Source organism: Ictidomys tridecemlineatus, chromosome 6 (genome assembly GCF_052094955.1).
Source record: "Ictidomys tridecemlineatus isolate mIctTri1 chromosome 6, mIctTri1.hap1, whole genome shotgun sequence".
Lineage (NCBI taxonomy): Eukaryota > Metazoa > Chordata > Mammalia > Rodentia > Sciuridae > Ictidomys > Ictidomys tridecemlineatus.
Genome location: NC_135482.1, coordinates 102,592,199 through 102,614,813, shown reverse-complemented (window position 1 = coordinate 102,614,813; position 22,615 = coordinate 102,592,199). Strand labels below are relative to the sequence as shown.

The window sequence follows — 22,615 nt, the reverse complement described above, 5'->3', positions numbered from 1 at the left end:
TGTTACTCCTCGTCTGAGATAAATGATCACCATGATACCTATTCATCATATGATAGTGATGATTAAGCCACATTACCTGTGGTGGGGTGGAAGTGTGGGAACAAAGTGATAGCACAGAGCAAACAATGTGCATAACTGAGGTCCAATCATTCACCCTCTCACTAAGGAAATACTGTTTAATTAATATAACTTAAGAACATGAGCTAATTGCTAAGAAGGTTCAACAGAGTATAACTTCATGCTCCCATATTCTCAGTTCAGTCTCTGGTTCTTTTCACATAAATTGTTATTATCAATGGTATCCTTACATCTGCCTTTGAAACAGGACTACAACATGTTGATCAAGTAATCTCTATTTAGTAGACTAATTTCAACTCATCCATTATGTTTGAATATGTGAAACTTTCCTAATAACAACCTATAGGCAATGTCAAACACATAGAAATAGACAGCAAGTAGGTCACCTGCACATGTGATATGAGCTTCCTCCTTTGCAGAGCAAGATTGGTGTTTCCAGGGGTCAGAAGGACACTGCCAGAGAGAGGTATCAGTTTCCCGACAGCGGATTCCATCCACCCAGTGGGGTCTAGAACCTTCTCTGGAAGGAACCAAGAAATTCAGAGTCCCACTGTCCCCGCAGCCAAGCTGTCTGCAGATCATGGACAAGGTCACAGCTTCCATGGGGCTGTGGCACACACTGCCCCAGGTGTTGTTGTAGAAAACCTCCAGCCACCCAGCACACTCCTGGTCCTCACTCACCAGCCTGAGAGCTAGGAACTCTGAAACCAAGAGGAGGAAAACAGGGCATGTTGAGCATTCAACTATTACTGGTATTTTTTTGTTATTCCTAGGAAGTGAGTGCTCATTGCTGACTCTGGTGAGAAAGTGCCCACTAGGTGAAAGACTGGATGTTTTGTCCCTTTAATTAATTTTGCTAACTTGTGCCTTCTTTATACCAATGTAATATTAACAAACGCATAGGCAGGGACATTGATGTGAGTGTTGACTCTGCAGAAAGTAAACTCTGATCTACTATCTGTTATCTATCTATATTCATCTATTATTTGACTTAATCATATGACAGATCTTAGAAAAGGAACATAGACAGAGGGGTGGCAGAATAGTGGAGCTCCAAATATGTCCACTTCTCGACCCTGAGAGCCTGTGGGATATTTTACCTCACATTGCAAAAGGGCTTTTCAGATAAGATGAAGACAAGGATCCTTTCTCTAGGCACAGTGGGAGATGCCTGTAGTCTCTGTTGCCTGGAAGCTGAAGCAGGACCATCCCATGTTCAAAGCTAGCCTCAGCAACTCAGTGAGGCTCTATGCAACTTAATGTGACCCTGTCTCACAGTAAAAAATAAATAAAACGGCTGTGGCTGTGGCTCAATTTTTGAGCCCCCTGAGTTTAATCCCAGTACCAAAAAAAAAAAAAAAAAAAACCAACAAAAAAACCCACAAAACAAAAAAAAAAACAAACAAACAAAACAATTAACAAAAGAATGTTTTCACTGTGAAATTATCCTAGATAATCCTGCATAGGATGTCCCAATATAATGACATTCTTACACCTGTATCCTCAAAAACAGATAAGCCTTTCTGGCCCTCATCAGAAGGAGATGAATGTGGAATTGTGAGAGAGGTGAGCTGTTTTGGTTTTGAAGAAGGAAGGGGTCATACAAGGAATTTAGGCAACTTCTAGAAGGTGAAAAAGGCAAGAAAATTAGTCTTCCCACAGTTTCACCTATTGCAGCCTGCTGAAACTTAGTATATATCCCAGAGAGACCCAGGTCAGGTTCTTACCTACACACTGTAAGATGATAAATTTGATTGTTTTCAGTCACTCAGTCTATGGTAACTTGTTACAGCAGAAGTAAAAAATTAATTCAGTTCGTCAGGATGTTTTACCCACATGTCACAGAACAATGATGACTGCTTGATACTGCAGAGAATGACTGTGTCAGGGACAGTGCTGAGAAGGAAGGAGCAGAAGCTAGCTGCTTCAGCAGGAAATAGAAATATTTCACATTCTCCTTTGATTCAGGGACAGGAACTATGAGCCCCCCCTCCTTCCCTGTCAGCAACTGCTAAACCTCTGTACTAGGACTCAAACACCATCTTGAAGACCCTCTCTTGCCCTCCCCCATCTGAGCACAGTGTGCCCCACAGACCTGAGCAGATGACCCCTGCATCCTCCTTGTGACTGCAGTTGTGTTGCCCCCAGGCCTGGGAAGGGCACTTCCACACATGGGCCTCCTCTCCTGTGCAGTTCAGCTCATCCAGCCAGATGGGCCCTGATCCTTCTCCAAAGTGAGCAGAGATGGTGGCCTCCAGGGCCACTCCACAGCCCAGCTGTCTGCACACCACGTGGGCATCACTCAGGTCCCAGTTGTCATCACAGATGGAGCCCCAGGAGCCCTGCTGCAGGATCTCCACTCTCCCTGCACAGTGACTGGCCCCGTCCACCAGGCGGAGCTGTCTGCTGTCTGAGGAGACACAGGGTCATGTCAGTGGGCATTTGCTCAGGGAATGGGAAGGCTCTGGTTCTGGGGGCTTTGCTCACCTGAGCAGTTGGTAGTGTGGCCCTCTGAGGCTGCAGATCCTGCTTGGTCAGACCAGGTGTTATTGCACTGGGGAAGCAGCTGGGTCTGGTATCCTACAGAAGAGATTAGAGAGCAGGAAACTGAATTAAGATAAATAATCTAGTAATGGCATCTGAAAGCTCTAGGGTATGATCAGTAATTTCCTATTTTCAGAGCTGATTGTCTATTCAAGAGTTTTGCTTCTTCTTCTGACATACTCTTCTTTTTTAAACCAAGACCCAAGAATTACTTTAGGAAACTGTGAATACATCAGTGCTGTTTGAGTGCTTGCATAGCTCCCAGGGAAGGAAGACTTTGGAGTCAAGTTCAGAGAAATGTAAAAACTAGAATCAACTATTTTCCCCTGAAGTCATTTAACAAATCAAAGGTAGTAGTTGAAACTGAAAATCTCAGCATGTTTGCCACATTTCCCTGGGAGTACCCTAGTGAAATTTAGGTCAGACTAAAGAGGAGAATCCTCTTAAAAATCCAGAAAAGTTGTGAATACAAAGAGATTTTTTTTTCATAGAAATGAGTGCCCTGTTTCTCACAATTTCAGTTCTCTTTGTATAATGAGATCTACCCTAAATAAAGTGCACTGAAAAAAGTAAAATCTTTTCTGAAGGTTTGTACAATGGAATTTTTTTTTCAAATAGAATATCTGTCCATCAAAAAATAACCCACACATATAAAAGAGTTTACATAGAAAATGAAGTGCATAAAGGAGATAAAAAAGATGTTCACAGAGTGGTATTACTGTTTTTTCATAGGTAATTAAAATAATCATGATTAAATTTGTAAATTAAGAGACATGATGTGCATTTTGTTAGAGAAATGATGATAAAAATCCAATAAATATTGGATTTTTTGAGAGCTGTGTATAAAAAGAAGTAATGAAAAAGAACCAATAAAAAGTCAGTAAATAAAATAAGAAACCAGAGGTTCAATCTAACAACACTGCAGGTTAGCACAAAGTAGAAACAGTAAGTGGAAGAATGCAGGGAGCCATCTGTGAAAAACACATGAGGATCTTCTCTAGGAGTGAAGCCAGGGGGATTTTAGGTTTAAACTTGGGAACTATCCATGGCTGTCCCATGCAATAGATTGCCCAAGACACATGACCTTTATCTTTGCATTGCTAGGAAGATCTCTCATGGTCACTCCAGAGAAGGGCATTACCCATTGGGACCTGGATATGCCACCTTTTTAATGGAGAACATTCTATGGAAGGTCTTTGAAGTCCCCAAATATAAATAAAGCAGGTTCAGGTTCCATTTTGCTTTTTAGTATAGACGCTTGATCTATATGATTGTCTAGTCCATCCTGCCCCTGATTTCCGAAAATATTTTCTGTGTCCTGTGGGCGTTTTTGTCCTTCTATTTTTCCTAGCTTTTGTTTCTCATCCAGCTCATTCCACTGAGGGGAACCCCATTCCAATCACCTGTGCAGGAAGTGGGTGAGAGACAATCATGGGAATATGTAGAGTGAAAAACAGAAAGACAAAAACGTAGGAAATATAATAGGATACTAAGAGACATGGGGAGAGAAGTTCACATTCCTATGTACTTTACAAGTTTTAGGTATTAAGGCCATAAGAGATAGTGTAAAAGTATAAAGTGGAAAATACAAAAAGTGGGTTATCTAACACACCTGTAATATTTAAAAATAACCAAAAAATCTGTGACATCTATACATTGACCTCTGCAGTCCATTCCTCCTTCCCTCCAATCTGGCCAATCTGGGCTGACAAGGATGAGTTGTCTAAAGCAATAGAATGTGGTGAAGCCAGCACAGATTGACTTAGGAACCTAGCTTAGACAGACATGCCTCCTCCTCTTGGCTTAGGATATATGCTTTAATGGGAAATCTACTCTTTGTAGAGACAATCACATGGGGAAGAGCATTTACAGGTGGCTCTGTCAGCATCCCCAGTTGAACTTCAAGCTTCTGGCCATGTGAATGAACTATCCTTGATTACCATCTTGGTTGTCTTCAATGAGCTCAGCTCCAGATGAAATCTAAGTGCAACCTCATGAGAGACTTCAAGAGGCAACTGCCAATAGCCTTTGCCAAATTTATGAATCTGGAAATAATGGGCAAAGTGAAATGGGTTTCTATTTTCTATTTGGGTTGCTATTTTTTGGGGGGGAGGAATATATTATAAGCAGTAGCAACTAGGACAATTACATTTATTGTGAAACAGAAATCTTATGTTCCCATGTTTATTGTGGCATTATTCATAATAGCTACAGTATGGAATCAGAAGCTACAGTATGGAATCAGATCCCCTTGCAAGAGAAATTCATAAAGAAGATGTGGTATAAATATAGGCATAAAGAAGCAGGGAATCCAGCCATTTGCATCAAATGGATGGAATTATAGGACATTATGTTATGTTAAATAACCCAGACATAGAAAGAAAAGTACAACATGTTCTCAATTATATGTGAAAGCCAACAGGTTAATTTTTGGAATTTGGCAGTGACACTATGGTTATGTAAAAAAAATCTTGAAAATATTTTAAGAGTAAAGGGACACATCTTATCCATCTACTCTTAACTATTCACTCAGAAATATTTTATATATTCAGGGATAAATGTTGCAGAATGAGGGCATAATATGGAAAAATATAGCATTGGGAAATCTGCATTAGGGTTATCTGGGAATTTTATACTGTCTTTGAAGTTTAGTCATAATTCTCAAATAATCCATTAAGTAAATGAATGAAAGAGAAAAAAGAAAAACAAAGCCACAAAAATGTGAAGATGAAACCTAGTTGTTATGGTTTAGATAATTGTTGTCTCCCAAAAGCTCATGTGTAACACAATGAAAGAAAGTTTAAAAGTGAAATGATTGGGTTATGAGACCTTTAGCTAATTAGCACATTAATACTCTGATATTAACTGAGTGGTGAGTGTGGACAAGTAGTGTGTATCTGGATGAGATGGTTCCCTGGGTGCGTGTCTTTAGGGTTTATATTTTGTCCTTGTTGAGAAGAGTTCATTTTATTTTTGCTTCTTGGTAGCCTTCTGCTGACCTCCTTTCCCCTGCTCCACTCTTCTACCCTGATATTCCACCTTACATCCGACCCCCAAAATTGAGTAGGCGATCTATGAACTGAGACCTCTGAAATGTTTGGCTTCAAAATAAATTTTTTTCTCCTTTCTGTCACAGCACAAAAAATCTTACTAAAACATTAATATCTAGGACATTTTTCACTAAAAAACAACAACACATAAAATAACATCATAAACCTAAAACCCCAAGAGTATGCCTATTAAGAGAGAAATTAGATATATACCTTGTAAGACAGTTAGCTCCATATTGATGTTTACATCAAAACCAAACTCAATATAAATACCATTATGCAATTATTGAATTAACTATATTAACTGAATTATTGAATTAAATATATCAAGTTGTTGTAAAATTTATGTGAAATGCATAAGACCAATTATGATCAATACACTGGGCAGGAAAAATAAGCCAATTAGAGGAGTTGCTTTAAAGTAGTCTTTAAAAAAGTTAGTCAGACATACTATAAAGTTATAATTAAGGAGGTGTGCATGGCTACAAGCATAGAAAATGACAGAATGGAACAGAACAGAGCATAGAGCATGAGTCAGAAATATATGCACACTGTGTATTTCAAAAGAAATACACAGTGTGCAGGGGGGAAAGGCTTTTCAGTAATGATTCTGAGTCAAATGGATGTATAAACAATAATGTGAAAGTATGTTTACACCACACTCCCTAAGTACAATACCAACCCCAGAAAGGTTGTGCAATTATATGTAAAAAAAAGTAACTAAATTTCTATATGATATTCTTGGAGAATATTTTTATGATCTTACGATACTAAAGTCTATTTAAAGGGCCATTAGAACACTAAGTATACAGGAAATATTGATATGCTGTGCTTCATTAAGTACAAGAATCTGACTTCAGAAAGAACACAATAATAGGAGAAGACCTGGATTAAAAATCATACACAAATATATCCATATTTGCACCAAAAGTTATTGTCATGGTAATTTGTAGGATCATTATTTGGGTACTCAAAAAGTGTGAACTGCTCAAATCTCCATATAATTTGAATGGATCAATACATGATCCTGTGTTATTTGGCCAAAAACCCTACAGCAACAAAAATAAATTAGATTAGGCTAAAAATGAAAAGATAGGTATATTCTAAATATTATGTTGAGTCAAAGTAGACATAAAGAGAGAACATGCTATGAAGCTCATATCCTTACATAAAGCTCAAATCCTGACAAAAATTTCTTTCACAGCAGAATTTAGAGTGGTCTTCTTTGGAAGGGATGGGGACACAGTGACTGAGGTATCTGCAGGTGACTTCTGGGAGCAGCTGATGATCTCTGATTGTCCAGAGTGAGAAAATGGACAGAGCTATTACTCATTATTATACAGTGTTCTCTATGAATTGCAAATAATAATAATAATAATAATAATAATAATAATAATAACAATAATAATAATAATGCTGCTTACTTAAAACTATTCCTCATAATACCCCTTGACAGAGCCTGAAAGATGGATGATCATTGAGAAGAACCATATTTCACCACAGAATGCCTCACTTTTGAAGTCAGTTCTCCACACTGTCTGCTCTTAGAGACATTTCACTCAAGTACCAATCATTTCTGACCATTTTTTAGGAGCCGAACATCTGTATATCCTGATAGAAGACATGGTTTTAGCTACATCTCACAGTTTTCTTATCCTCACAGTGTGTGTAGGGAGGTTAAGTTCCTGCTGAGAGTCTCACCTGAGCAGACAACTTACCTGAACAGACCACAGAGGCTGTGTTTCCATGGTCACAGGCAGGAATACCCAGGGCAGTCACTGGGCAATTCCACAAGAAGGACTCAGACCCTGAGCAGTGGAATCGGTCTCTCCAGATCTCATCTCCTCCTTCCACAAAGTATGCTCCCTTTGGAGTGGAGATGGCGACTCCACAGCCCAGCTGACGGCAAACTACATTGGCATTGGCCATATTCCAGTGGGAGGCACAGAGTGTTCTCCAGCCTCCAGAGGTCTTCATCTCCACTTGACCCTCACACTGAGAGCTGCCATTTTTCAAGAGCCGAACATCTGTATATCCTGGTAGAAGACAGTTTTAACAACATCCTACATTTTTCTTACCCCCTCAGAGTGCATAGGGAGGTTAAGGTCCTGCTGTGAGTCTCACCTGAGCAGACAACTTGCACAGCCCCTCTGTGGTGGCAGCTACCTCCAGGACAGGGCACTCTGGGGCAGAACCAGAGCCCAGGTTCTTGTCCCTTACACTGGAACTCTTCAGCCCAGACCTGTTCACTGTCCTCTCTGAAGGGCAGGTTCCCCAGGACAGATGCAGCCTTGCCACACCCTAGCTCTGCACAGATGACCTGGGCTGTGGCTAATGTGAAATTCCCATCAGATACTGGAATCCACTCTCCTCTAGAATTCACTTCCACTCTCCCAGAGCAAAGTCTATGTCTTCCAATCAGACGCACAAATCCTATGGGAGAAAAAACAACAAGTGTCAGGGAATAGAACTGGAAGCTACAAGTCACAGGTAATACTGTGAAATCTTTCATTTTCCATTGTTGGTTTCTGGGAGTGGATTTAACAGATAGTACCAAAATATGAATTCTATAAACAAGTGTCTGAATTCACTAATCTTTTGGAGGTTATGTTTTAAAGGGTACAAGACCTGTAGGTTCACATAAAAATTAGTCATCAATTCAGTTATCCAGTGAGAGAAACAACAAAGATCAGCCTCCAGACAAAAAACTGACTGGTTTAAGGCTCTGCCTGCAGATGCACCAGGTCTTCTTCTCTGTGAACTCAGGTTTCCACACAGTCCTACCTTCACATTAAAGGGCAACATCAGTACAACCAGAGAGGGCCACCAGTTTTGCATGACTGATTGTAGTTTCAGCTCAAATAGAAACATAGCCTTGCCTTCAGTTACATTATTTCCTTTTTATTTTCCTTTTTTTTCATTCTATATTGCCCATTTCTAGTATCCAAGAGTTAGAATGTCTGAGTTGAGATAGAATAACATTACATCCCAATTCTCTCTGAGATAATCCACTGTGGTTTCTTAATTCAGTGCCCTGTAGATAAAATATTAAGAGGGAATCTTTGTCTTGGGTGCTGAATTCTATTGCAATGTCAAACCGTTTGCAGAGACGTTTGTATAATTTCCATTAATAAAAATTGGAAGCATTTCAGATAAATAAATAGATCACCCAATGCAGGTTTCACCTTTACTCTAATCTTCACTGATGATTGAGACCTAATCCAGCCATAGCCTGAGAGTGCAAAGAGTAAAATTTATCAAGTACATACACTGAGATGATCAACGGAGCATCTGTCATTGTATAGAACAGAGATCCTGAGATCTTTAGCTTAGACAGTACTGTTACAAACTCAGCAATATGCTTATTTACCTTTAAAAACACATTGAGGATTTATTATGTTCTGAGCATTGTATTATAAAGTAACATATACCCAAAATCCTTGAAACATTTTTTGAAAAAGACATGATTTAGAAATTAGAGCCAATTACCATCAATACAGATAGTATTTTTGGAAGATGATTTACTCTGTTACACTTAATGAAATATAAACATAACAGTCAAAGTGTGGTTTAGATGCTAGTATACATTGTTCTACAAACCCAAAAACCTTTCTATTGAAAGTGGGTATTATCATGGTCCACAGTTCTTCAGATAAATAGGCAATTCTTATATCATAGTTGTTTAGAAATCCTCTTTAGTTCTATTTGCAAAATTATATATCAGTTTTGGTAATATGTCAATGTTATAAAGAGATGTGGAGAAAAAATTCCCCTTCCACATATTCATTACCAGATGGTTGAGATAAATATTACCACAATTTTATTGTTCACTCTTCCTTTCACCTGTCTTGCTTATAAAGAATATATTCTCAAGTAAAACTAATTTGCCATATTGAACCTACCACTCAGTCTGCACAACCTACAATCTTGAAATCTCAGTGGTTTGAATGTTGAGGTTGTTTCATCTGTGCTTATAGTGTATGGACACATAATTGCCAACTATTCTGGAATCTTAGGGAATGCAAGATTTCAAGGCCTAAAGATTATTTAAGAGGCCGAAATTGGTAAAATTTATCAACAATGTCTGTTTTATATGGTCTCTTGAGATAACTGCTGTGCATTTTCCCCTCAAAGCCATAAACACCATTTACAGTGGAAACTTCTAATTTGACTTTGAGGCATAATATGAAGCACACATAATGTGTGAGGATTTTTTGAAAAATAAAACATTAAATATAATATCCAATGCTGAATCTCTTACTGAAAATTCTCATTACAAACAATTCAGCTTCAGCTCTCTGTCTCACCTGGGAGGCTGTCATCTTTAGGTTATGTTTTCCTTCTGTAAGAGTTAATGCAACGCAAGCTCCCAACAATGAATGTAAACTGAATTTTTAAAAATGGTGTACATATAAATAGGATAAATTGTAATAAAATGATCTGTTCAGTCAACTGTGGATAAATTTCATAAATATAAAATTAAATAAATGAAAAATAAAACAAAACCACAATAGGCGAACCAATTCAAATAAATTTGATGCACAAGCCTGGAAGAGTTCACATGAACTTCTAAAGGAAAGTGTGATGAGTGTGATGAATAGAGACCTAAGGCTTCCAAGATCCCCAATCCCCATATTCCTTCCCAATACCTGCTTCTTTGTCTTAGCTCGTCAGAACCAACTTTCACACAAAGCTGAGAATGTGGGTCCTGGTGCACTGCTGGATCCACAAGAGGGTAAATTCAGGGAAAAGGCTTCACCTGACTCTACCTGTGTTATAGCTGCAGTCAGGCTGCAGCAAAATAGCTTGGGGGGGTGGGTGGACAAGGAACTTGTGTAGATTGATACAGCAGGAGTGGGAGCCATTTATTGTAGGACAACAAAGGTATTTATACATTCCACACAGCTTATCTTAATTAACATAAACTAGATACAGCAGTCAACCAATAAGGAATCTCCACACTTAATGGCTCGCTGGCACCACCTCATAAACCACTCCTTCTGGCAAAATGCCAGGCGCAATCCAGACTTGTTTACAGACTCTAACAGTTATTGGCCCACCACTATAACCAGAGCCAGTGGAATGGTATGAATGAGCACATCAAATGCACCTAATTATGATCATGAGGACTGACTTCCCAAAGAAAGAGATGCTCAGCAGAATATTAGGATGAGCAAATATGTGGGATCTATGTAAATGCAACTACAGTAATTTTATGATGGTGTTTATTAACTGTATTATCCTTTTAATGGTTAATTCTGTTTCCTTTAGAAAATGCACTTATTTGCTGAAACACAGGTCAATATTCAAGTTGTTAATTCTGTTTTCCATAGGACTTGAAATTTCATGAGAAAAATTATGTGTGTCCATGATTCAAGGCCATTTATGACAGAAGGCTAGTGTGAAGGGAACAATTATGTATGAAATATGTTAAAATTATTAAAAATATATTTTTATTAAATAATAAGCTTAGAGTGGATTGGAATTTAATACAAACAGATTCAAACACACACACATACATGTGTTTATTTATGTGAAATTTAGTACTCATAAAATCATTCAGATGCCTACATTTAATTTTAAATAATAATATTTTAAAATTATTAGACTATATTTGCTTATAGTGTTAGATATTTTAGAAATAGATATTAAATAAAAGAAAATTAGTCTCTGTTTGGTATTTTCCTGTATAGTCAAATATGTAGATGTCAAAAAGAGTCAAAACACTGGGTTCGGTTGTGGCTTAGCAGTAGAGTGCTCCCCTTGCATGTGCAAGACCTAGGGTTGGATCTTCAGCACTACATAAAAACAAATAAGTTAAATAAAAATAATGTGTCCAACTACAACTAAAAAACAAATATTAAAAAAAAAAGAGTCATGGGCTGGGGATGTGGCTCAAGTGGTAGAGAGCTCGCCTGGCAGGCATGTTGCCCGAGTTCGATCCTCAGCACCACATACAAACAAAGATGTTGTGTCCGCCGAAAACTAAAAAATATATATTAAAAAATTCTCTCTCTCTCTCTCTCTCTCTCTCTCTCTCTCTCTCTCTCTCTCTCTCTCTCTCTCTCTCAAAAAAGAGCCATAACTCATGGAGAACAAATGATACCCGCTCTTTAGAAAATATCAGAGGGATTATAAGGAAGACCCATTCTAGGGCTTTCCTTTTAATATAACCTTTTCATTATGTCCTCTAACATGACTTTTCCATATTGACTAAAGTCTTTCAATTATCTGATATAACACAAATTCTTTCATTGGTCTAGAATTGGGTAAGGAATCAATGTCACTACTGATGATGATTTTGCTTAAAACGCAATTTTACTACCTCGAAGTTGTGGAGGACAAAAGTGGGGACTGAGAATTTTAGTGAGGTTTGCTCCTTCTTTCAAGACTGTAGGAGAGGATGCATCCTTGCCCTCCCTCACTTCCGCTGGTCAATGACAGTCCTTGGTGTGCCTTGGCTCACAGATGCATCCCTTTATTTGCTGCCTCTGTGCTTACCTGTCCCTCTTGTCCGTGTCTGTCACTAAGTTCCCTCTTCTGAGGACATGAGTCAGGTTGGATTAGGAATATGGATGACAGACTTTAGAATATGACTGAAGAATTCAATGCAAAATAGCAGGATGAAAATTCCTCACATCCTTTCTGCTATAGTAACTGGCTCTTCTTCTAAATCTGTGATGCTTCAGTGAAGACTTTTGAATCTCCTCCTCTGACGCATCACACTTAGAGAACAGAGCCACATCCCAGTCTAATCATCTGTTCCAGGAGTAGTAAGACTGGTAAGAGGAGGCATGTTTGTCTAAGTCCCTAGAGACAAAGCAGTGATTGGTGACAATGACGTGAAAAAAAAAGAGGAAGCAGTTCTTTACTTATCCCCATGGTTGCATGTTGTTTCAGTCATGACCACCAATTGAAATTGCATGAGGCATGGTAAGGACATTTCAATATCTGCATGAGACTGGTATTTTCATGAAATATGATGTCTTAATGTTGAAATAATTCCATAGATATTGTCATGGGAGGTACATTGACATTTGGGTTCACCAGAGCCATCTATGTTTGTTTGAAACAGCATCAACATTTTTTCTGTGTCTTGTGCCTAACATTTCTCCACATGAGGGCCAAGGCAGAGCCTGACTGACTTGAGCTCCTCATTCAGCTTGTGCCTGACTCATCTGAGGACAGGGGTTGAATTTTCAGGGTGAAGACTGGGCTGACACTGAAGGCTACTCTCCAGCTCCTTGTCCTTTTAAAGGAAATTGTTCTTCCCAATCTCACCTGAAAGATATCAGGACTTACGTGTATATAGAAGGGATAGCAGAGAAAGAGCAATTTTGCCAAGAACCACTGAATGGAGAATTAACAAAATTAAACAAATTCCATGAAAACTTCAAAGGACCAACAGAGCAAAAATTAAAAGTAACTTCAAAACCTTAATGTTTGACACTACATATTGAACACTAAAGAACAAATTTTGCTTTTTGTGTCATAAATCAGAAAGAATTAGAGACACACTCATGCTTCAGTCCAAAAAAAGGATGCATCAAAGCCCACAGCAACCAACCAAGAAATATGGTCCAGCTCTGTGGCCTGCAGGATTGGCACTAAAAAGAACTGAAGGTGCAGAGTGTGTGTTTGGCACATGGCAGAAATTGGATCTTTTGGTGGCTTCTCTAATAGGGAGAAATAAATGGGCAGCTCACAATCAAGGTCTGGGTGTTGGTTGATTCCTGTATAAATAAAGTACTGTGGTGTTTATACTAAATTCATCCTCAGTCTCAATTTCCCTTCCTAAAACTCTCTATCTGAATTCTCTAGTACCCTAAATTCCTCAACATAAAGGCCTTTTTCATGGATACTTAAAGCTCTACAGTGATAAATGCTGTTGACAGTGTTAAAAGTTGCCAAAAATGACATGCTGTTGAAGATGCTTATATGCTACATCCTTATATCTTGCCATAGAAGACAGAACCTGGTGAGAGTAAGTGACTTGGTAGAGGTTAGAGACATTGTGCCATCCAGATCTTTCTACCATGACCTCATTTCTGCCTCTCAGCAACCGTTTCTCTGGCTTCAACTTCCTTACATCTCAGCTGCTCCCTAGTTCATCCTCCAGCCCATCATTGAGGATATATCATGTTCTTTGCTCATCTCTACTCTTATTTCACAGAGGTGGCCTACACTTTACAAACTGGGTTTATTTGCAGAAACAATTCAGTCAAGTCACAGGAGGTCATGTAGGGACCTGATCTTCAGGAAGCTGCTCTTTATGTACCTATATCCTGAGAGAACCCCAATTCTCCACATTCCATCTTTAAGAAAACTAGGGCTCTTTCATCTTGTGGAAATGGCCTCTCTGACTTCCCATCACTATTAGAGCTTTTGGGTTCAAATTTATCCAGGTAAACAAAAGAGACAGGGTGGCCAGGTTGATTTTCAACATCTTTTATCAAAATAACACATTTGCTTCTATCACGAAAACCAAGATTGCCTGCTCCACCCTGCCTGTAGCTGGGACTCATCTTCATACAACCAGTTCTCTAGGGTTTTGATCATAAGCTTTGTTTCCGTATCCATCTGTTTCCTCATCATTGACTTCACAATCTTACTATACTTTTAGGGCACAGAACTGTGTCATCTGAGTAGATGGTAATGTGTCCATTAGATGTGGAGATATTGGCCAGGTAGAGGTCCACATAGATTCCAAACTAGCCCTGTATTCTTGATCTTCCCAGTCATGTCTAAAATCTGCCGCATGAATTTCCCTTTGAGGCCCAGGAAGAGGATAAGGAGAATAATCATTGGAGGCCTCACAATTGGCAAAAATATTTGTAACCAGGAAAGATAAAATGGGGCAGAGGGGTCTTCAAGTGAGACATAATCTAAACTTTCCCCTGAGGCCTGATAGAAGAAACAGGTATTTGAGGAGAGTATTGAGAGTCTGCCTCCCTGTTTTATAATTCAAAATACTAAATTCTTTTCAGAATTTGCTGTGTTAAAGAAATGTTTTTAGGTTCTGGGTGTGAATATTTCAAGGAAACAATGCAGAGAAAAACAAACCATTTCAATCCATTTGAACTTTATAAGAGATCTGGCTGGGAAAAGAAAGAAAAATTGCATCTACAGAGGTCCACTGATTTACACGAATCATTCTCACTAGAGTAAATTAAAAAGTTGGAGTTAGATATATCCTTGTCTGATTATTTGCTTCAAGGACACATTGCTTCCTTGGGCAAGTTTCATGGCTTGAAAAGGTGTCATCCACGGGGCCTTTTCTCCCACTATTCTATCCTCAATACCTCATCATTGAGTCACTCTTACAATTCATTCTTCTTATTTTATATAGTGAGAGTGTACAGAATTCACACAAATGTACATGGAGTCACCACCCTAAACCAGGATCTTAAGCCCAGGCACTATAAGCTTCCTCTGTCTTTCTCAGAATGTTCTATTTGATCCCTTCTCATTCTTATCAAATTTACCTCTCAGTGCACCTCTCTTATATTATTGAATCCATCATATATAAACTACATAACCTTCCCCCATATCTTGTCACCTGTAGCATTTTCTTCCTTTTTTCATTTAAATTAAATTTATTTCAACTGATGCCCCAAACAAATAATATATCTATTAATGGACTAAATAGATCTCTTGATGTATGTGTATATTGTGTTATCTTGTTTGCTCAAACACTGTTCATTTCCTTCTGTAAAAATTTTCAATATGCTCTCTTCTTGCGTTTTGAAATAAGTTTCTTATTGTTATCCACAGTCACACAACTATGCAAAGCTGCACCAGAACTTCTTATTCCTATCTAAGTAAAACCTATAAGTGATTGATCAGTCTGTAGCCTTAAATTTCTAACCCCTACACTTTCTATCCTATGGTAATCACAATTCTAATTTAAACTTCTAAACTTTTATTAGATCAACTCTTTCATATTTGACATATAATGAGATTACAAGACCCTTGTCCTTTATGGCCTGAGTTATTTCACTTAACCTAATGATTTTCAGGTCAAGTTTTCATTCCTTTTTTCTTTTCTTTTTTGGCTAAAGAGTATTCCATTATGCAAATATACTTCATTGTATCCACTTGTTAGTTGATGGACTCTTAGATTATTTCTACTTCTTAGCTACTGTCAGTAGTGCTGCAATAAACACGGGAGTACAGATGTCTTTTCAATATCTTGATTTCAATATCTTGGATGTGTGCTCAGAAGTGGATTGCTGTATTGTATGAGAATTTTGGGGGGGTGCTATCTGAAAATATCTTTGTATTTCCTTTGTTTGAAAAGTACAGTTTTGGCGTGTTCTATATTTTTGATTGGCAGATTTTTTTCTTCAATTCTATAAAAATCTCATGGTACTCACTTCCATTCTACATGTTTCCTGTTGGGAAGTTCACCGCCAGATGAATTAGGACACCCTTATATGTTGTTTGCTTATTTTGTTTTGATTCCTTGAGTATCTTTCATCCCTGAGAACCATATTTTAATATGTAATGATAAGAGTTCAAAGGGTCCAGGTGAAATCTGGAATTTTCACCCCTAAGCAGAGACTTAAATCTCTCCTTAGTGTGCTGCCTGGTGCTTTGGGAAGCAATGAGGAGGGAGGTCCTGTGGCCACAAATGCTGCAATGCTATGTCACATACTGAGGCCACAGCCTGCCAAGGCAACACAGAACCAGGGAGGAACCAAGGCCCTCAGTTCTGTGACCAAGGTCTTCAGCTGCCTACTGGTGAAGCAGACTCATGGCCCAAGAATCCTGCAACCAGAAACAGGCTCTTCTTGAGTGTGCCCCACCAGCACACAGGTCTTGCTCTCTGTATGAGCTCTGTCCCACCTTTGAGGACTGTAATCCTTACTGAGTGCTGATTCTCACTGTGGTGGGCCCAGCATTTTGCTCTCAAACAAAATCCTGTTTCTGCTCTTGTGTCATGCTCCTTAGCAAATGAAGTGTTGATTTTCCTTCTGTCAAGGTAGTTTTGAGGAGTGATGGTGGAGACAGTCTTTTTGCTGCCCAACTAAACACAGTTCCAGAGTCTCTGTCTGAGGTTACTGACATGGGACAAGGATTGTTGGGCTCTACTGGGCACCAGCTTAGTTCTGAGTTTCAAGTCTAAGGCCTGGACATAATTACCTTTCCATTTCCCAACAAAGGTGCATCTTCCTTCACACTGGGCTGCTTGAATTAAGGGAAAGGGCAACTCTTATTTTCCTCTCTCTTTCACAGTGTCTTTTCTTTTTATTATCAAAAAGCAGGCATTTGGGCTGGCCCTTGGGCTGGGGTTGTAGTTCAGTGGTGGAGCATTTGCCTCACACATATGAGGCACTGGGTTCCATCCCCAGCACCACATAAAAGTAAATAAATAAAATAAAGGTATTTTGTCCATATATAACTGAAAATTATTTTTTAAAAAGCAGGCACTTACCTGGGTCCTTTTCTTTTCATACACATGGTTTATTTTCTCATATCAAACCATTTTTGTGTGAAAACTGTTTATGTGGTGTATTTGTGGTAGATCACTGAATAAACACCTTGATCTGAGGTTTAACCTACATAGTCTCTTACCATAATAAATATGCATTAATATTTTATTGCTTTCTACAATGATCTGGAAGCAAAGTGTTCAATTTACTTCCCAAGATGAGTTTATGCACAAGTTGCTTGAAAAAGAAATGTAGAGAGAGTCCACTGTAGTAAAGAAAGGAGAAATTGTGACTCAGATCAAAATGCTCACAGTTCTCTGGCACTTCCTGCCAATGAGCAGATAATTCTGATGTCTAAATCTGGAAAGGAGAATTGCAACTTTCCTGTAATTCATAAATTCCCCAGTGATGTATTTAATCCCATCCCTGTGCCCAAATAAATACTAACCCAGTGCAAAAGTACCTCTGACTATACATATACTCCACTCAATTCAACTGAGGAAAGTAGGGCTTCATTCTTCTCTGTCCTTTGAGAAGTGCTGCAAACAGAGTGTGTGTGCTAATTTTGTATGTAATCCTAAAAATAGTAAATTAGAGAAACAAAATTATGAAGATTGATTTTTAAATTGAAATACTCTACAAAATAATCTTGTCAAGTAAGAGTGAAAAAAAAGGGAAAAGACAATATTTGGTATTTACAAGACTGTAATAAATGAAGATCATCATCCACTGCCATCCATGCATCTACTGATTCAGGGAAGGGCATCCTACTTCTCTCTGGACAATTCATCCTTTATTTCCCCAGGGATCAGACACTACTTTCCATTCTCTTAGGTAGTGAAGAATGCACTGACCATACCTGAGCAGATGACTCCTGCATCTTTAGAGTGCCTGCAGTTGTTCTCTCCCTGGCCCAGGACAGGGCACTTCCACAAGTAGTCCTCCTCTCCTGTGCATGCCAGGTCTGTCAACCAGATGGGCCCAGATCCCTCTCCAAATTGTGCATAGAACAAGGCATTGATGGCTTCTCCACAGCCCATTTGTCTGCACACCACGTGGGCATCATTGAGGTCCCAGTTGTTATGACAGACAGTGCCCCAGGAATGCTGGTGAAGGATCTCCACTCTGCCTGCACAGCGACTGCCACCATCCACCAGGCGGAGCTGTGGGCTCTCTGAGGAGAAAGAATCATGTCAATGATGTCATGTATTGACAAAGAGAATGAGAATGTTTCTATTGTCATGTGGTACTCCCTCCCTCAACAAATCAGTTGGAGAATCTGTTTTCAGAATGCAGTGCTTGTGGTGTAAGACATGGAGTTATTCATTATACTAGAGCAGCGGGTAAGTCTTAGTTCTACCATCATATGTAGGAGAATTAATTGTGAAAACATAAGAAATGGAATTAACTACAGTGTAATCAAGTGAGTAGTCTCAGTAGAAGTTATTATGTAACTGATCAGAATAAAATTTGTTATTGGCAGAATTCTGTATATGGTGTGACAAAAAAAATTTGAAACATGCCAGCTTTTCTAATTTGCATAACCAAATGTGTGTTTTCTGAATGATTTCTAAGAGTTACTGTAATGGGAGAGTATCTGAATTGGCTTCTTGAGGATATATGCTTCAGGACCCATGACCTGAGATTGGAAGGGTCAGAGCACAGAAGATGGAGTAAGAAATGTGATGAGATCATCCGAAGTCTCAGGTGACAATCGTGAATCCAGTAAAAAAAAAAAAAACACAATAAAAAAATGTAATTAAGACTGAAAAATAAATGAATCATAAGACAAACCATAGTTAGTGCAATATATCTCAATAATGGTTCTAGCCTTCATAGTTAAAATATGGGTATGCAATTTTAAATTTGCATCACTTTAGGTAGATTGGGCAACCTCCCTAAATAGATGATGTAAGATATTGACATTGCCCAAATGACACTAGGAATGATGGGATGCTACTTGTTCCTCCAAATATATCTAATCTGTGCTTGGACTTCCTGCCAGGAGTTCTTGATGAGGAGTTAAACAGCAGAACAGAAGTACAGTATTTATGACTCTGAGTGAAAAGAGTAGGGAACACAGGATAAACTGTATTCTGAGAAGAGAAAGAAGAAAAACACTGGGAACCAATAAAGAAATGATGAGAAATGTTAATGATATGGAGAATTATTAAGGCAGCCCAGAGAAAAGAATAAAGCAATTTACAACTTCAACTCCAGGTGTAACCATGTTATGGATAACCATGGGAAAAACACATGGTTCTTGCAAGATTTAGAACAAGTTCAGGGGAGATGTTCTGAGAGGAACTCCTCCTGCACAACAAGAGAGCTTTGGAAAAGGAATCCATCACATTGCTCAACAAGCTCTCAGAGTGCTATAACCTGGGATTTTCTTGACATGCGTCCTAGTGTAGGGGATAAACTGTGCTAGGATTATAAAACATGGATTATTCATAATTCCAGGTCCCTGGGCCACCCTCCACATTGATTCTGTGAAGGAAGTGAGCACCTACAGTCTTAGATAGGAAGACTAACTTCCACAAACACAGTGAAAGAGTGGCACAGAAGGGCCTAGAGGCCTCACTGACATGTCATCTTTCTCTATGTGAGGAGGAGTGATTTCAGTCTCATGGAAGCCATGTCTGAGAGCTCAGAGTCTACATCTAGTGATTCATCCTGTTCCCATGGCCTATCTTCAGAGTGGCGCTCAGTGATTGGAGAGCTTACACCACCTTTCACAGGCATTCCAGGGATTCACCATGGCTAGGACACTCGACATGTCCACATGGGCATGAGTCTTTGGAATAGTGTGTGCCCAAGAGTTGGGTCCAGAAACTACTGAAGGAAAGGCTTGGATGATTTTGACTTTTGCCATACACCCAGGTTGACAAACAGAATTTATCCAGCATAAATATGGCCTGCCCCATTAATATTCCCTTAACCTCCGTGGCAGGAAATGAGAAGCTCAGTGCATCCAGCATATCACACCATATCCTAGTTCATGTTGATGGGAACTCTAAGAACTATGATTGGTTTCACTTTTTAGGCTACTAACTCGATATTCCTGGTGGATTCAATTGTTAAATAACAAAAAAGAGTTGTCTTCATGAAAGCATTTTGTCTGGGAGGAATTTTTATGCATTTAATACACACACACACACACATACATTGTTATATTTTCCTTACTACTCTGTAATTAATGCATTTGTAAATTCTTTAAATGAATTTTTCTCTTTTCTTCTTTCTCATCTTTTCTTTACATAATTAATAATGAATTAATTTTCTTTTATTAATTTACTTTCTCATTCACTCTGTTTATTCTTTGCCTAATCTATTGTTACTATTTTTTTAGTTGTTATTGAATTTAATTGATTAATACTGTATTTATACAGCTGATTTATGTTTATGTAGTAGATACTGCTGTTATTCACTTTCTTCTTTCTGAGTTATGATGTTTATCAAGCCAAGAAACTTGAACAGGTTGGATGTACTTTGCCACTGAGTTACACAACCAGACACTAGAATAAGGATGTACCTTATTGTAGCCACTACCTAGCCCTGTGCAAGCCTTGGTGGATGTTTTGGTTTGAATGAGAGGTGTCCCCTGAAAGCTCCTGTTGAGAAAATGAAAAATGCAAAATTCAAGAAGTTTTAGAAGATAAATGATTGGGTTATGAGTCTCAACCCAATCAGTGAATTCATCCCCTGATGAGATTAAGTGAGTGGTAAGTATTTATGTCTTTGACTGACAGAGGAAACCACAGAGTTGAGTGTCCTTGAAGGTGGAGGATTATAATGGAACATCATATTGACTAATCAGGGTAGGAAAAGCATGCGCACTCCTGAGGAGAGTGGAAAACTGAAAATCTGAAAAGGGAAAATACTAGGAAGCTGCATGAAGATAAAATATCTGGGAAAGGAGCATCAAGAGTATGTGCCACAAGGAGAAGTAGCAATAGTCAGAGAAGGAACAATGCAATCAAGATCTCAAGCTGGACAGTTAGTGATGGTCAATAGTGTGGCCATAAAGCAGATGGGGTATTAGGGATGCTTCAAAGGGAGAAAGTCAGGGATGGAGAGGCCAGGATGTTATCTCCGTTGTCTTCAATTATAATGGCAGCAGAACAGGAAAAAGAGGAGCCTGGGGAGACTGGTACTGCAGTCTTCCTGAATAAGGGGGAGGAATCAGTCGGGAGAATGACAACAACAGAAGTGGTGGCACCAGCCACCTCAGGGAGAAAATTTCAAGTATTTGGACATGGAAAAAAAAAGAAAAGAAATTGTTGAAAATGACAAAGTAAAGCAGGAATATACTTCCTCTAAAATTTGTCTCAGAAATATCCCATTGAAAGGGAAGCACAGAGCCTCCCAATGATAAGGACATCATTGTTCTCAGAGATCAGCCAAGATTTTACCAGAACATGAAACTGAATGGGACATTATAGGTCTTAAAAAATTAGGAGATGAGAGGCTCTAATTTCCAATGGGCTCCATGGAATGTTTTCTGGGACAGGATTCAAGTGGGCATACTCGTTTGCAGTAGGATATCGATAAAGACTTAGAGGCAGTAGTATCAACCAAGATGACATGGCCTGAGAGGAGGTCAATTCAAGAGAAAAATAAAGGGAGATCAGGCCCTTCACCTCACAGAAATTCCCCATGATATGCAGATGAAAAGATAAATAAATAGATTTTCAACAGGATTGTTATCAAACCCATGCCTTGGAGAGGACTCTAGATTTTATTATGCATCCAGGTAATCATGTATCTCTCTTCCTACCCTCCTCCTGCTTTGCTCATGATGGGACTTTATCAGTACATAGAGGTCATCATGCTCTTCTTACCTCAATATTTACACTGACCCAATGTTCTGCTTTCATTCTACATTGGACTTCTAGTCTTTTAGGCTTCATCTTAAATATGATTTCTCTCTTCCTCAATGTACATATTTCCACAGCACCTACAATACCTTCATGAGACTCAGATTTATGCCGGGTGTGTTTCATTAGGCTGGAGTGCAAACCGCATGATAGGAGGGGTGGTATTTCCTCCTTGCATCTGTCCTCCTGCCTGGAAATAAGTCTCTACCTATAAATCACTCAATTATATATTTACCATCAAGAAACTAATCTGAGAGGTTTTCTGGTGGTAGATTCCAGAGTAAAAATCCCCAAGTTGCCACTCACTCAACTGAAATTGTGAGAAAAATTAAATGCTTACTCCTAACCTCAATTTCCTAATCTGAAATAAATGATCACCATGGTGCCTACCAAGAGCTGATTGTGTCTGTGAGAACAAAGTGAGAGCACTTAGCAAGCAACGTGTATAACTGAGGTCCAGTCATTCAACCTCTCACTAAGGAAATACAGATTAACTAATATAATTTAAGACTGCATTAGCTAATTGCTAAGAATTTACATCGAAGTATAACTTCATGCTCCCATATTCTCAGTTCAGTCTCTGGTTCTTTGCCCATAAATTGCTATTATCAATGGTTTCCTTATATCT

At 38.8% G+C, this 22,615-nt stretch overlaps 1 protein-coding gene across 1 annotated transcript; it reads right to left on the bottom strand.

Annotated features, from left to right (window-relative positions):
* Positions 1-375: 375 nt before the first annotated feature.
* Positions 376-22,543, bottom strand: LOC120888575 (antigen WC1.1-like). Its single transcript, XM_078015885.1, has 8 exons — positions 22,526-22,543; positions 19,068-19,203; positions 17,967-18,281; positions 7,797-8,105; positions 7,391-7,708; positions 2,566-2,658; positions 2,174-2,488; positions 376-779 (listed from the first exon to the last, which is right to left on the bottom strand). Exons 1-8 carry the CDS (start codon positions 22,541-22,543, stop codon positions 376-378), a joined length of 1,908 nt encoding a protein of 635 aa, XP_077872011.1.
* Positions 22,544-22,615: the final 72 nt, after the last annotated feature.